This window comes from Myotis brandtii, unplaced genomic scaffold (genome assembly GCF_000412655.1).
Source record: "Myotis brandtii unplaced genomic scaffold, ASM41265v1 scaffold496, whole genome shotgun sequence".
Lineage (NCBI taxonomy): Eukaryota > Metazoa > Chordata > Mammalia > Chiroptera > Vespertilionidae > Myotis > Myotis brandtii.
In genome coordinates this window covers 737,953-752,220 of record NW_005368921.1, presented here as the reverse complement: position 1 = coordinate 752,220, position 14,268 = coordinate 737,953, and the positions used below count along the sequence as shown (strand labels likewise).

General features: G+C 47.9%; 2 protein-coding genes and 1 long non-coding RNA gene across 5 annotated transcripts in view; 1 reads left to right on the top strand and 2 right to left on the bottom strand.

Moving 5' to 3' along the window:
- Positions 1 to 457, bottom strand: part of ZC3H10 (zinc finger CCCH-type containing 10) — a 5,699-nt gene extending 5,242 nt beyond the window's left edge. Inside the window, exon 1 of one of the 2 annotated variants that reach the window (XM_014548109.1) lies at positions 248 to 457. The gene's annotated coding sequence lies outside the window, so the exon portion shown is untranslated. Of the gene's footprint in view, positions 1 to 47; positions 157 to 247 lie in introns of those variants that run through there. The other variant, XM_005876726.2, reaches the window with a different exon arrangement.
- A 1,418-nt stretch (positions 458 to 1,875) lies between these two features.
- Positions 1,876 to 4,046, top strand: LOC106727893. The gene is made up of 2 exons (XR_001364141.1): positions 1,876 to 2,233; positions 2,837 to 4,046. It is a non-coding gene; the product is annotated as an uncharacterized LOC106727893 (long non-coding RNA).
- Positions 3,641 to 12,768, bottom strand: PA2G4 (proliferation-associated 2G4, 38kDa). Of its 2 annotated transcripts, XM_014548111.1 has the most exons (14): positions 12,470 to 12,768; positions 10,490 to 10,618; positions 10,126 to 10,231; positions 9,965 to 10,034; positions 8,942 to 9,034; positions 6,579 to 6,642; positions 6,254 to 6,332; positions 6,050 to 6,128; positions 5,825 to 5,958; positions 5,430 to 5,524; positions 5,179 to 5,306; positions 4,969 to 5,022; positions 4,697 to 4,763; positions 3,641 to 3,862 (listed from the first exon to the last, which is right to left on the bottom strand). In XM_014548111.1, the coding sequence occupies exons 1-13, from the start codon at positions 12,555 to 12,557 to the stop codon at positions 4,698 to 4,700; spliced, it is 1,185 nt and encodes a 394-aa protein (XP_014403597.1). In that variant the 5' UTR covers positions 12,558 to 12,768; the 3' UTR covers positions 3,641 to 3,862; position 4,697. The 2 variants fall into 2 exon arrangements, with proteins under 2 accessions (XP_014403597.1, XP_005876787.1); XM_005876725.2 differs by lacking the exon at positions 3,641 to 3,862 and having other exon boundaries at positions 4,022 to 4,763; positions 12,470 to 12,734.
- Between the last annotated feature and the right edge of the window lie 1,500 nt (positions 12,769 to 14,268).

Sequence of the window (14,268 nt, the reverse complement as noted above, 5' to 3'; positions counted from 1 at the left end):
CTCCTCCCCTCCGGGCGCGGCCTCCACCTGTCTCCCGCCTCCCTCACCTGCCGCCGCCGCCGTAGTTGCTGCTGCTGCCGCCTGCCGGTCCTCTAGCTTCGACAAAGAGCCGCCCACCCAGCGGCCCTTCCGCTTCCTGCGGAAGAAATGGCGCTCTAGCCACCAGACCCGGAACTATACTCTATGGTGTGTACAGTACTTGTGTCCCCTCCGGGCGCGGCCTCCACCTGTCTCCCGCCTCCCTCACCTGCCGCCGCCGCCGTAGTTGCTGCTGCTGCCGCCTGCCGGTCCTCTAGCTTCGACAAAGAGCCGCCCACCCAGCGGCCCTTCCGCTTCCTGCGGAAGAAATGGCGCTCTAGCCACCAGACCCGGAACTATACTCTATGGTGTGTACAGTACTTGTGCGACTAGCCGCAGGAAGTTCCCATCAAGCTTTGCGTGTCACCATGGTAACAGGACACCATGCCGCAAAAACGTCTTAAAAAACCGCAACTTGACGCAGGCCTAGAGATAGTAGGGGCGGAACCATTTGCCCAAGAACTATCGCGATACCTGTCCCCAGGCTCCCACTACTCCAGGGCCCGGATGTCGGGTAGGGGCAGGGCCCACAACCCGGGGGCAGCACGTAGCTCGATATTCTACTGCATAGGGTAGTAACAGGGCCCGCTGTACCGACAGAATACCCAGCCAATGGAACCAAAAAAACCACAAAGCAGACATTATCTTTTTCTTCAGCTAAGACAGAAGAGGTGATTTATTGTACACGTTACATTCAGCCACAGAGAACAGAACCAGTCCAGAATGTCACGGGTCCAGGGCAAAGATCCAAAAGAGACAGTTTTTGTAAGAGCAGGGTGGGCCTCTCAAAAGGGCTCGGCGCTCAGGTGACGCGCACGTATGTTCCAGCTCCCGCGGAGACGCGCCAGACAGCAGGCACGCAGTCCGCCGGCTCGCCCGGCCTCTGGCTCCCTCATTCCTGCTCCTGTGGCTCTCACGGGTGCACAGCTTGCGGCTTACTTGGACCTCTGCCTCATCTTCCTTCTTTTGCGCTTCAGCCTGAAAAGCAGACACAAGAATACACTCCTTGCCCTCAAGCCCACAACAAGCCCCCCGCCCAATCTTATGTGCACACAACACAGGGTGGGGAGAAGATCAAGCACTGCATTCTCTCGTCTTTTGTGTTCAATCCCTGGCTCTGACAAGTCAGCGCTCAAAACGTTTTTCACCGACGATTCTTTTAGATTTCTAAACCAAACGTCCCTCCCAAGTTTTGTGCAAGGCATGCACCACCCCACTTCCCTCCTCCGGGGCCGGCAGAGTCTCAACATACCTGCGCATTCGCTTCTTCCTCCACTGGCCACCGATTATAACCAGAGGCAAGGAATTAAAAAAAAAGGTCATTAGTTTTTGAGAGGTTTAGATGGGGATGTGGAGAGCATTCTTTGGAATCAGGCATGTCCTCGACCAAATATGAGGGCTTAGTCGCAGTAAACACATCAATCATTTGGCTTCCTAACCCCCACACCCGAAGTAAACTCCGAATTCCACACGCGCTCCTTCCTCAGCGCAGTCACCCAACCACCTCCTCGGCTTCTCCCCACACCATCCGCCCTCTCCCCGCGCTCGGACACCCAGGAGAGCCCGCGGCCCGGGAGCCATGGCGGACTTCCCTCGCCTGGTCTCCACCCCCCATCTCCCAGTCCCTGCCTCCGCTTACTACCCGGGAGTGCTTACCTTGGCTCTCATGGCGCAGAGGCTTCTACGGGCAAAGAGAGAAAGGTTACAGTTAGTTTGCTGTGATGATGGCAAGTGCAGAGACCAGATGTAAACGGATTGTACGTGGAATCCACACACGGACCACAGAAACACCCACCTGAGAAGATGGCGCTAAGGCCGAGAGAGCGCTGCGTGCCCGCCTACCGCTATTTAAGGGCGCACTGGTGTCGTCACTTCCGCTGCTTAGCCCGCCCTCCGGGGGAGTAACAATGGCTTCCGGCCCCTTTCAGGTACCTCATAAGCGATTTTGTCCTCTTGGAAAACGGAGTATTTAGAATTTGAGTTGCAGAATCCCCCGCCCCGTTTTGTTGTGAGGACATGGTTAGTTAAGCGTGAGCACCCGTTTCCAGAATGAGACCTAGAGGTGCTGGCGAGCAAAAGAGAGCGACTTCCTCCTCCTCTCGTTGTTTCATGGGAGTTGCAGTCCTGACGACCCCCTCCATTTTATTATAAATAGGTGCGTACTTCATAAAAATGCCTCCTTTGTTTACTGGTTTGCCTGGTTTTTAGACGAAATTGCTGCAGGGAGACTCTATCTCAGAACCTCCCCCGAAGGTCCTAGGGTTCCAGAACATGGGAGAATGTAAAGTTGGGTTGTCAAGAAAGCTGTCGTATTGCCCGAAAACGGCCACTGTTTCAGATGCACTTTTCCCTAGCCAACCACGGTCTTCCCAGGTTCCTGCGGCCGAATGTTATTAGGTTCCTGTCCGCAGTGCGTCTCGTGCAGAAAGCACTTCAGTGATTCCAACGGAGAGGGGAGGGAGGCTCTCTTCTCTGGGCAAGAACGGTACTTGGTTTTAAGGTAAAGAACTGCCAGTCTCGGGGCACAGACAGGTGAGGGCACCCGGTAAACAGATTTGGACAGTTACAAAGGATGGAAAAAAGTCCTTAAGCAGACTTGGCCTAATTTACTTTGATACTGCAAGGCTTTTATTTTTTGTTAATTCTCACCTGATATTCTTTCCATTGATTTTTGAGAGTATTAGGTGGGGAGGGGTGAGGGAGAAACGTCAGTGTGAGAGAAACACATCCATTGACTGCCTCCTGCTCTCCCCGACAGGGTGGGATATCAAACCTGTAACCCAGGCAACACGCTTTGGACCAGAAATCCAACGGGCCACACTCATCCGGGGTGCGGGCAGATGCTCTAACCACTGCTCACACTGGTCAGGGCTTGCAAGGTTTATTATAACCCCTTTTTTGATGGTTTCCCTTTGTAACTTATGCATTAACGTATCACCCTTTTAGCTCTATTAAAACAAGGTTTTTAAGACTTGGGGCCCTTGTTCTAATTGTTTAAGTAGTTCCAGTATTTTCATCATCACCAATATAGTTTTTGCAAACAAAAAATTCCATCAGAATTACTTCATTATCAAATAGCAAATCCACCAGGATTTCACCTGATTGCCTAGCCTATAAACTCTTATGAAGAGCTCCATGTTTTGTTCACTGTAGTATCTCCAGGTCAGCATCCCTGACATGTAAGATACTCAAATCTAATTATTCATTTTAGGCTGGCCCTGACAACTTTTATAACACTGAAGGCATTTTTCTTGGCCTCCTAAATCAAGACAAACACCTGTAGAGTGTTTTATTTTTTTCAGTACACATTAAATGTGCTAGTCCTGAACAAAGTGTCAGCAGCAAGGTTGATGGTTTTACTTTAAGATTAAAATTAAATCAAGCTCCCATAGAAAGTTTACTATCTTAATTCAGAGAATTCAGGATTTATGTCTTTGGGTTGAGGAAGTGTTGTTTTAGAAAGTTAGTATGTAGCAACACAGAGAAACAGCTTCAAAATGGTCACCACTTCAACTAACCCTCCCCCCCGCCCCCACCAAATAAGAGCAGCAAAGGCACATGATTATGAGCAAATCCACATTTATTTCAACGCCATGTCGTTTTCAATTTAAAAACCTCCTAAGTTAGCGGGAGCCCTAGTTCCCTGGGACAGCATGCCAGAGGTACTGAATGAAATTCATCACCTTTCTCTCCAAACCCCTAGCAATTCATCCAATTCAAGTCCACACAGCGTAGAAAGCCAGTTGTCTCTTCAGTCAGTCTGCTCCTCTGGTTCCTGGTCTTTCTTTCAAGGGAGGGAGGTCAAAATGTTTCAAATGGGGAACAAAACCGCAGTTGAGCTTTCAGCTCAGGTTTGTAAGATGGAGCAAGGGAAGACCCCACTGACTCCAAAGAAATGGACCGGTTAAAATGAATTCCTCCTTTACAGTTTTTTTTTTTTTTTGGGGGGGGGGGTCCTACAGAACAAAAATGACCATAAAGATTTAAAAATGAGGATCCGTTTCATAGATGAGAATCCCGTGGTAAGTGCAGGCTCCAGCTCCTAAAAAAAAAGAAGGGGCCTGACCAGATAGCCTGGATCAGAAAAGGAACCTACCACATGTGAATAAAATAATCTGAAGAACAGCTCCTCTCTACTTTGAGGCCAGATAAGATACTTATGGAGAGTGGGAAAAGAGGAACAAGCCCCAACAGAAGAGAAAATGCTGACATCAGAGTGTATAAAAATTTCAGCTCAATCTTTAATGGTGGTAGCTCCTTTAGCCTCCTCCCTGTTTTGTTGTAGGGCCATAAACCTTTACCAAGCAGACAGTAGTAGAAAAAGGCTAGAAAGAGGGGCTTGAAGACGATGGATTTTGATTCCTGATTTTATTGTTCAATTTCTCTTTTCTAGTTAAAGTAGTCTTCGGTGGCTGGGAAGCCTGGCCTCCCAAGACCAGAGTCAGTTGGAGCTGGCTCTTGTTGGAAGGGGGTTGGGTTAGGGGACTGGGATCGGGGCAGGGAGACCCCTGATCTGCTGGTGGTCCTGGGTGGAGAAGACGAACTGCACTTCACTGAGCCTGGGGTGTGGTGGGAAGGGGATGAGGCAGGAGCGGCTAGCTGGGGAGATGGGACCCACCTCAGTCCCCAGCTTCATTCTCTTCTAATGTTTCCCCACTGGTGGCATTCTCTGCAGTCTTGGAGGCCTATATTCATGGAAAGAAGATGGAAACATGTAAATTTCCTTGGGGTAGTGTTTGGGGGACCAAGAACAAAAATGTCCTAATTCTCTAGGTCAGGCCTGAGAAGGGGGGAAATAAGGATATACAAAAATCTATGCCCCACCACAACCCAGGAAGGTGGAATAAAAAGCGATGAGGTTCAACCTGCCAAAGAGGGATAACAACACACCTTCTTTTTTTTCTTTTTCTGGGTTTTCCGACTTGCAGAACTCTGGAGGAGGGCCTGGGAAAAAAGGAAGAAGGAAAACAAATTTTGAGGACTTTGGAGAAAACAGTCTTACTTTCAACACTGTACCTGTTTTTCAGGACTTTGCTTACATTTAGTCCTCACTTTCAGGACAGGTTCCATGTGCTCAACCACTTTCCAGCCCACACTAACCTTTAGCTCTGCATCCTGGACCTCCTTGTCAGACTTGTAAAGGTCAGGCTCAAAGGGACCACTGGTTATCCGCATGGGGCCATTGGGCATCAGCAGAACTGTAAATTTAAACTGGGCAACAAATTCGCCTATGGGAGAGAAGTGTTTTGATAAAATGTTCCCTTGTTGTATCCTTTTTTCTATAAGCTATAGGGAAAAAGAAGGGAACCATATAACCAGTTCCAAAGTGAGACTCTCCTTTTAGAACTTACCCTCCTTCTCATAGAGAACATTAAATGGCTGCAGCAGTTCATGTTTGGCGCATTCCACCACACCCATCCGGGCCTTCTTCTCATCTTCAAATGCTCTGGGTAGGGGAAGACAAACTCAGGTATCCTTAACTCCCTCTCAAGTCTCATCATTTTGCTCATGCTTTTAAATAGATCCTACCCTCAGGCAGAAATCATGCTTAGGATTGCTCTTTTATATTCCCTTCAATGAGGGAGATAGGGAGCATAAGAGAACCCTTGCATGCAGGCTGGTGCTACAAGTCCAGGCAGGAGGGGAGGGGGAGGCAGGGAGGAGTGGAGGAGGGAATAGTATTCCTGGGTGTGTGGTCTATGAGTCACACTAGTTCCAAGCCCTGGCCTTGTGAAGTGCAGTATACCTTAAAGTAAACGGCATGGCATCAAAACGCCTCTCAACCTCACTGAAGAAGGCACGTGAAGTTTTCATTTTCAGGCCATATTGTTTAGAAGGATCTCGTTTATAAATGGTGGTTCTCTGTCCTGCGTCCTTGGCCTAAAAGAGTAAGTTAGGTCACGTTTGTTCAGGTGCCCCTGGAACAAACCCTCAGCCACCCCTCGTTGCTAGCTCTGTAAACACTCCTCACCTTGCCCTCTCCTGAGCTGACGAGAACGTCCACAGCATATACTTCATGTACCTCAAATTCAGCTTTCTCGTGGTCCTTCCTGAAAGGAATAAAAAGGGAACAGCCATAAGTAGTTCCTGAGTTTGGAGTTAGGCTGGAAGTACAGAAGAAAACATTCATGACGAGTCTTGTATGGTGGAAGGTAAGGGTGGGATTGGCACCTACTTCTGCTGGTCTGTGGGATTCTGGATAATGGTTTTCTCTCCATCGATGACATGCTGCTTCAATTGGTGTGACAGCATACCTGTGGAGAGGACAAAGCTTATGGTACCAACCATCCAGAATCCCAAAAGGTTTCCAAATCCACCCACGTAAATAGTTTGATGAGGCGGGCAATGAGAGAAAAGCACCTGGCTATAAACTAAGGGCACTGAGGTTTTTGGCTTAGACTGTGCTAGAGCCAGGATGGATTCTCAAGGAAAGAAAACAGCCTTAATTATGCTAAATCACTGATACTTCATACCCTCAACCCTGTTATCTGAGGTCTCACCTTCTATTGGCGTGCAATTAAATGAATGGGCAACTTTGTTCCAGGCTTCGGTCACTTGTGTGTTCTAGAAGTACAAGATCAAATAAAAGGTGAGATACCAGGGGCTAATAAGTTCTCTACTGTGTGAATAAGAAGCATAAAGAACTGAGAGTACATCAAGTACAAGGGATTCTCACTGGTGTTTCATGTCATAGCCCTATCAATCCCTACAATCTAAACATACCTTATACTTGCATCTCCTTTTACAAAGAGCTTTCACAAAGATGGGTCTAATTCAGTGATGGCGAACCTTTTGAGCTCGGCGTGTCAGCATTTTGAAAAACCCTAACTTAACTCTGGTGCTGTGTCACATATAGAAATTTTTTGATATTTGCAACCATAGTAAAACAAAGATTTATATTTTTGATATTTATTCTATATATTTAAATGCTATTTAACGAAGAAAAATCAACCAAAAAAATGAGTTTGCGTGTCACCTCTGACACGCGTGTCATAGGTTCGCCATCACTGGTCTAATTAAACAATTCTGGAAGGTGAACAGGGCAGATCTATACCCCAATCTAGAAGATGAGGAAACCGAGGCTCAGAAAGGTTAAGTGATTTCCTCAGGACTAAACCAGTTAACAGAAAGAACCTGGTACAAACCCAGGCTTTATGACGATAAGTTTTGTTTATTCCATTATACCTGACATTTTAAACTGTTGAGAAGGGACAGCAAACTCTTTCTTTGTTAATCCTCACCTGAGGATATTTTTCCATTGATTTTTAGAGAGTAGAAGGGGGGGGGGCGGGAGGGAGAGGGGAAGAGAGAGAGAAACATTGATGTGAGAGAGACATATCGATTGGTTGCCTTCTGTAAGCCCAGACCAGGGCCAGGGATTGAGTCTGCAACCTAGGTACACACCCTTGACCAGAATCAAACCTGGAACCCTTAGGTCTGCAGGCCAACCCTCTATCCACTGAGCCAAACTGACTAAGGCATTGTACAGTAAACTCTTATTTTCCCCTTCTTACCTCTCAAACATGATCTGATCCTCACCTAAGCTACAGTTCTTAGACAAAAAGAAAAGTGAATAACTAATCCCAGCTAATATTATTAAACCATGTACTAGGTACTGTGATAATAATTTTCCACATGGATCATCTCAATTGTTACAACCCTATAAAGAATAAGGCAGTATTTTATTTTTCCCATTTTACAGATGAGGAAATTTAAATTCAAAGTTATTTTTAAAGAGGTGGCAATAGGGCGAGAACTCAGAAAGTCTGGTGTCATAGCTAGACAACACTACCTTCCAGTGAAGATACACATAGTTAAGTATATAAATAAAAATAATAAACGTGAAAAGAAAAAGAAAAAAATAATGATAAACGTGTTAAATAATAGTTAACACAAGTGTTTACTATGTGCTGGGCATTGTTCAAAGAGCTTTTTAACAGCTCTGTGAAGTAGGTATCATTATAAGAAAACAGGTTTAAGTAAAAATTATGCAATTAAGTAGAAATGAGGAAGAAGTACAAATTGATTAAAAGCATGAAGAACAAGACAGTACAAAAAGGGAGTAAGAAAAAAGACAATACTTTTAAATATTGAACAAATCTCTGGAAACTTAAGTGTTAGAAAAATGTCTTCACTCATAGTCAAACACACTAAATTGTATTAATTCATGAAAAGTTTATGATACCTGGGCTTCCCAATATTGTCATGCAAGGTACAGAACTAACTTTTGGTCTCCCTTTGTCACCAGTTTACCAGCACTATTACGGTTTTATTTATAACCTTTAAAAATATATCTGTGTGTTATTATACACTATCTACCTAAAATTATTTTCAGGGAAACAACGCACACCAAAAACACAAAAAAGGAAAGATCACATATGGGGATATATGTAAGCTCCATATATCCCCATACAGCGAGCACGGAAGTGTCTATGGTAGGCAGTCAGGGTCTGCTGTTTACTATGAAGCTATTTAGCTCCTGCCTCATCTCTTACAGAAATCCCATCCCAAGAGGTAGCTAATTTTAAAAATATACCTTTTTTGTTGATTTCAGAGAGGAAGGGAAAGGGAGAAAGAGACAGAAACATCAATGATGAGAGAGAATCATGGATTGGCTGCCTCCTGCACTTCCCACACTGGGGATCTAGCCTGCAACCTAGGTATATGGCCTGACCCAGAATCACACCGTGACCTCCTGGTTCATAGGTTAATGCTCAATTACTGAACCAGGAAGCTAATTCTAAAAAGCTATGTGTTTTATCAGAGGGCTGTGGGAGAAGTTGGCAGTTCAGCACAGAACAGTTGCAGATGCCTAGTGCACCTTTGGCTCTATTAAGCTTTGGAGTTGGACTAAACAGCTTACCTGGTTTCCAGGTTTGACCAGGCGTAGGGCAGCTTCTGCACAAAGGTGAGCTGCCTTAATGACATCTGCTTTCCTCCCTGTCACTTGGGTCCCCTGTAGATAAGGAAATATAATCAGTGTTTTCCTGGAAAGCTCTTAGTTGGTTATTCCGTTAATATCTGTGTGCCCATTATGCAAGTCCAGCCAATGAGGAGAGACAATATCCCCCTTTTCCTTTTATTTCTCTACTAGAGGCCCGGTGCATGGATTTGTGCACCAGTGGGGTCCCTTGGCCTGGCCTGGCCTGCTGGGATCGGCTGAAACCGGCAATCTGACATCCCCCAGGGGTCCCAGAGGGCACTCTGCAAAGTTGCTGTTGCTCGGCAGCTCCTGCATTGTGTCTGCCCCCTGGTGTCAGTGCATGTCATAGCTACTGGCCAGTCAGCTGGTCCCTTAGGCTTTTATATATATAGTCTCTGTACTTACCTGGTAATAGAGCAGTGGTTCCCAATGTGGGGCACACGCCCCACAGGGGGAGCAATTTAATTTTTAAGGGGGGCAATTTGAGAGTGAGTTATTAACAGTGAATGTTTTGCATTTTTTATGGTTCTAGGGACCCATATACAGTTGTATAAATATATATTGTGACATATTTATGCATTTCAGTTCTCTATTATATGTTTTGAAACTTTATTTGCTATTTCTTCATATCATTTCATATTATTATTTTTAACAATTTCTTAGTGATTTCTTCCTCAGTACTTCAACTGTCCTTTTGTTCCTTTATTTTTCTCCTTCATGTATACCATGTTCTTTGGAAGCTTGTTTAGACCAAGTGAATAGCCTTTTAGGCTTCCTCCACATGATTAGGAGTTCACTTTTTGAATAATAAGAATTAGGCATCAGGATTTTAGAGATGCTTAGTGGGGCATGGCCAAAAAAGGTTGGGAACCACTGTAGTAGAGGGTGGGGATAAGAAGCAAGCAGTAGTACACCCTCCCCCATTCCCCACAGGCTGCACAGAGTTCAAAGCAAACCACCTACCTGAGCTACACCAACCACAAAAGTGTGAGCCACATTAGCGATGAAGCCATCCACATGGACCCCAAGGTCACTGAAAAGAAAGAGCAGAGTACAGCATTAGCAACTGGGACTATATAAGTGCTTAGGAAAAAGACAAGTGCTTTAAATTGATTTAAACTTACATTTTTACCAAGTCACCTTCCTTGAGAATATAGTCCTGGTCGCTCTTCAAAGGGGAGAAGTGACACACACAGTTATTTACTGAAATACTGGTGGGAAAGGCAATACCTGTAAAGAGAGAATCATCTGCCTTACTTACTTCCTTGCTCTCTTAGAGCCCTGATGCCTCAGAAAAATGGAAGGGTCTTCTTTGGGGTCTTGCCTAAGTTTAATCAGTTTGGACTGGGTAGGACACTGCTTATAACCCACTTGTCATTCCAAATTTCCAATATCTCAACCAGAGGTGGGGTGAGAGTTGCATCATTATGACAAACAGGACTGAATAAGGGTCAGATGTGGGAAATTAGTGGGGGATTGATATTTTACCTTTCTTCATTTCTTTTTCTTTCTTGAAAATTTTCCCTGTCTCTTCCATAATCATGGCATCACCTTTCTCACACAGGCTCAGCACCGACACACCTGAGCAGGATGCTTCCACCAAAGACCGAAGTACCCCTGGGGACAGAATCCCACGATGTCAGTCCTGGATGTGTTGTCTAAGTTAAAATCCAAGCAATACCTAGAAGTTGGATCCATAGTTTCTAATATTTCCTAGTGGCATTGCCCTAAGACTGAAAGAGGGAAGATGTTTTGCCTTTTATTTTATTTTTTGTTTTGCCTTTTATAATGTACCTACCTTTCATCTCTAAGTTTCTCCTTCCTTTCCTAAAATGAAGACATCAACATTCCCTTCCCTTCCTTATATGACAACTGGGTATACACAATCTCTCTCCTTAGGCAAGGCAGACTTTCCAAAGATGACCCCTGTGGTGTGGTAGGGCAGCATTATGAAATTCAAGGGGATCCTCACCAAAGTATCCCACATACATGCAAAGCAGACTAGAAGAAATTTATGGGAGTCAGGAACAACAGAAAAGTAGGCACAGAACTGCTGACGCAAAGCTGACGCATTGTGAAATGCTACCTTCTCCCTTCAGACGCCCCAATTAAGTGTTACTAATTCAATTTATGTAGACTTATTTCCGCAAAAACAAGTGTATAAGCCAGGGGACTTAATCTAAGGTCCCTGGGCCTCGGCAGGCTCATGGCTCACAGTTTTGGGCAGATTGCAAAGAGGTATGTGACTTGACCTAAAAGAGTTTCAAACCGGTAACTGATCACAGTGCCTCAGAAGTGCAAGAGGGGGAAAAGTTTTTCTGATTCAAACCACGAACATTATGTACAAAAACGGGGGTACTGCACTAAATGTCCATTACGTTACAAAGCATCTCCCTGGTCCATCCTGAACTTGACTGTTGTGATGATCTAAGTTCTGGTGATTCTTTGGAGCCGGAAACTCAGGTTTTCCAACATCGGACCAGAGGCGCCCTGAGTACCAACCCATACTGTCAACACCATTCAAAAGCCCAAAGACAAGCTCTCTGTCCCCTCCGACTGGGTTTTGAATGGGAAAGGTGAAACTGTAAGTAGAGAAAATAGAAAGTGAGACGTCTGCCTACCGTGGCAGGCAGCTGCCGAGAAAGTCGGAGCAGTCCTAATAAGGATGACTTCTGCGATCTAAAAGCAGTCCCCCCCTTCCCAGCATATTCACAGGTCTGCCTGGCCGGGGTGGTCCAGCCCCTGACAACAATCTCAGCTGACGGCTAACTAAGCTGTCTGCACAAACTGCAGGCAGGAATGAGCAACTTCAAGAAAAGCCAGCTCTCCCTCTCCAAGAGGGGGCGAGGAGCTCCCAGGGTGCCCCCCAACGGCCCCCGGGCGGGCCCGAGCGCAGAAGGGGGTTCCCCCAAGGGAAGGAGTTGAAGTAAGGAACCAAAGACTCCGGCCAAGCACGTGGGAGGGGGGCTGGTGTCAGGGACGGCACCGGAGGAAGGCACCCGGCGGTCCGCACCGGGACCCGGCGACACGTGCCGGCGCCAGGCTGGCTCCTGACTCTGGGGGAGCCCCGACCACACAGAGGGGCTCTTCCGTCGCCAACAGCTGGCGCTTCCCCTCCCAGATGGCCTCGCCGCTGCCAGAACTACAGGAGGCAGGGATCCGGACCCAAGGGTGAGCGGAGACACGCCCGCCCAGCCTCCTTAGCAACGGCCGAGGGTCCGCGCCGCCAGGGACCCTCCTCCGAGCCCTTGCTCGTCGCCGGCCGCACCTCCGGACTGCAGCCCAGGCCTGGACGCTCGGGTACCCGGCGCGACAGTCTTCCTACCACGCCGCCCCCAGCGGACCGGCGCGGGGCCCTCAGCGGCTCACTCCGCACGACCCCACCGCTCCAGCCCCTCCGGGCCAGCCCGGTGCCGTCCCCCTTGCCTCCCTCAGCCTAGATCCCCGGACTCCGGAGGCCGTACTCACGGTTGGCGATGTCGCCCCCCATCTTATACTTGGTCACGACCAGGTCCTCGGCGATAGTTTGCTCCTGCTGCTCGTCCTCGCCCGACATCTTCCCGCCGCCACCACCACTGCAGCCTGGTTCCCTTGAGCCGCCGCCTGGGTCTCCCTCCCTAGCCACAAGCTGTGGCCAGAGCCCCTTCGATTCGCGAGGAGAGCGCGAGCAAAAGCGCGAGCAAGCAAGGGAGCGGGCGGGCGAGAGCGAGAAGGGGCGAGCGCGCGGGCTGCGGCGCAGGGCACGCTGGGACAACGAGTCCTTTCCGCAGCCAACCTCTAGCCGAACACCTGGACTCCTGAACTACTACTCCCAGCCTGCCTTTCGCGCCTCTACGCCAGGCCCTGGGGCCTTGCCCTACGAGGGCCTCGCACGCTGCAACCGCCGGGCACGCTGGGAAGGGTCAGGCTCCGGCGGGAAGGCGGAGCCGTTTGGGGGTTTAAGCAGCGTGGTCGGTCGCTCCCGGAAAGTCCGTACCTACCAGGAGCGTGGAGCTGGAACCTTTAATGGAGTGGGGCGGGCTGAGAAGGGGCGGAGCCACGGCGGGGAGAGGATTTGGAGGCGGAGAGGCAGGGTGGAGCCCCGATGATTGGGGGTGACTACACGCAGGGTAGAGGCTGGGCGCGCCCTTCCCCGGATACCTGGAGCATCTGGCGGGACCTGCCCTGCCGGTACCTTCGTCCTGCGACGCCGGGAGGATCGGGAGGGGCGGAGGGGTGTGGAAGGAGACCTAGGGGTAGGGAGTGACTGGACCCGCGACTCTGAAGACACCATCCATTCACAGCCTCCCGGTCTAGAGGCCGGACTCCCACTGAAGATGGCACTGCTGTTCCAGCAACACGGTTGATGGCGCCTAAGCGAAGTGCTCGGAGGCTTTTTTAGGAGAGGAAGTTCTCAGCCCTAGAGCGTCCAGGATAGAGCGTCGGCCTGGATTCCGGTTTAGGGCACAGGCCAGGTTGCGGGCTCCATCCCCAGTAGGGGGCGTGCAGGAGGCAACCGATCCGATTCTCATCATTGATGTTTCTATCCCTCTCCCTTCCTTTCTGAAATCAATAAAAATATACTTAAGACAAAAAGTAAGTACTCGCCCTAACTTTGGCTCAGCAGTGGATAGAGTGTCGGCCTGCGGACTGAAGGGTCCCAGGTTCGATTCTGGTCAAGGGCATGTGCCTTGGTTGCGGGTACATGCCCAATAAGGGGTGTGCAGGAGGCAGCTGATCGATGTTCTCTCTCATCGGATGTTTCCAACTCTCTATCCCTTTCCCTTCCTCTCTGTAAAAAATAAATAAAATATTTTTTAAAAAAAGAAGAGAGTTGCCCTAACTGGTTTGGCTCAATGGATAGAGCATTGGCTTGCGGACTGAAGGGTCCCAGGTTCGATTCCAGTCAAGGGCACATGCCTGGGTTGCGGGCTTGATCCCCAATAGGGGGCGTGCAGGAGGCAGCCAATCAATGATCTCTGTCATCATTGATGTTTCTATCTCTCTCTCCCTCTCCCTTCCTCTCTGAAATCAATAAAAATGTATTTTAAAAAAAAAGTACTCAAACATGGAAGTTTCAGCATTTCACCTCTTGAGGGAGTATATCTATAGGGCTTTTTTTTAACTTCCCCAAACTTTTTCATTCCCAGTTGATTGCCTGTAGATGCCTCATTAAACCTTTAAATGAAAAGGACTGTGCTATGGTTCTCTCCTTTAAAAAATTTTTTTAAATACTTTTTTAAAAAAATATTTTTTTTTTATTTATTTCAGATTAGAAGGGAGAGAGA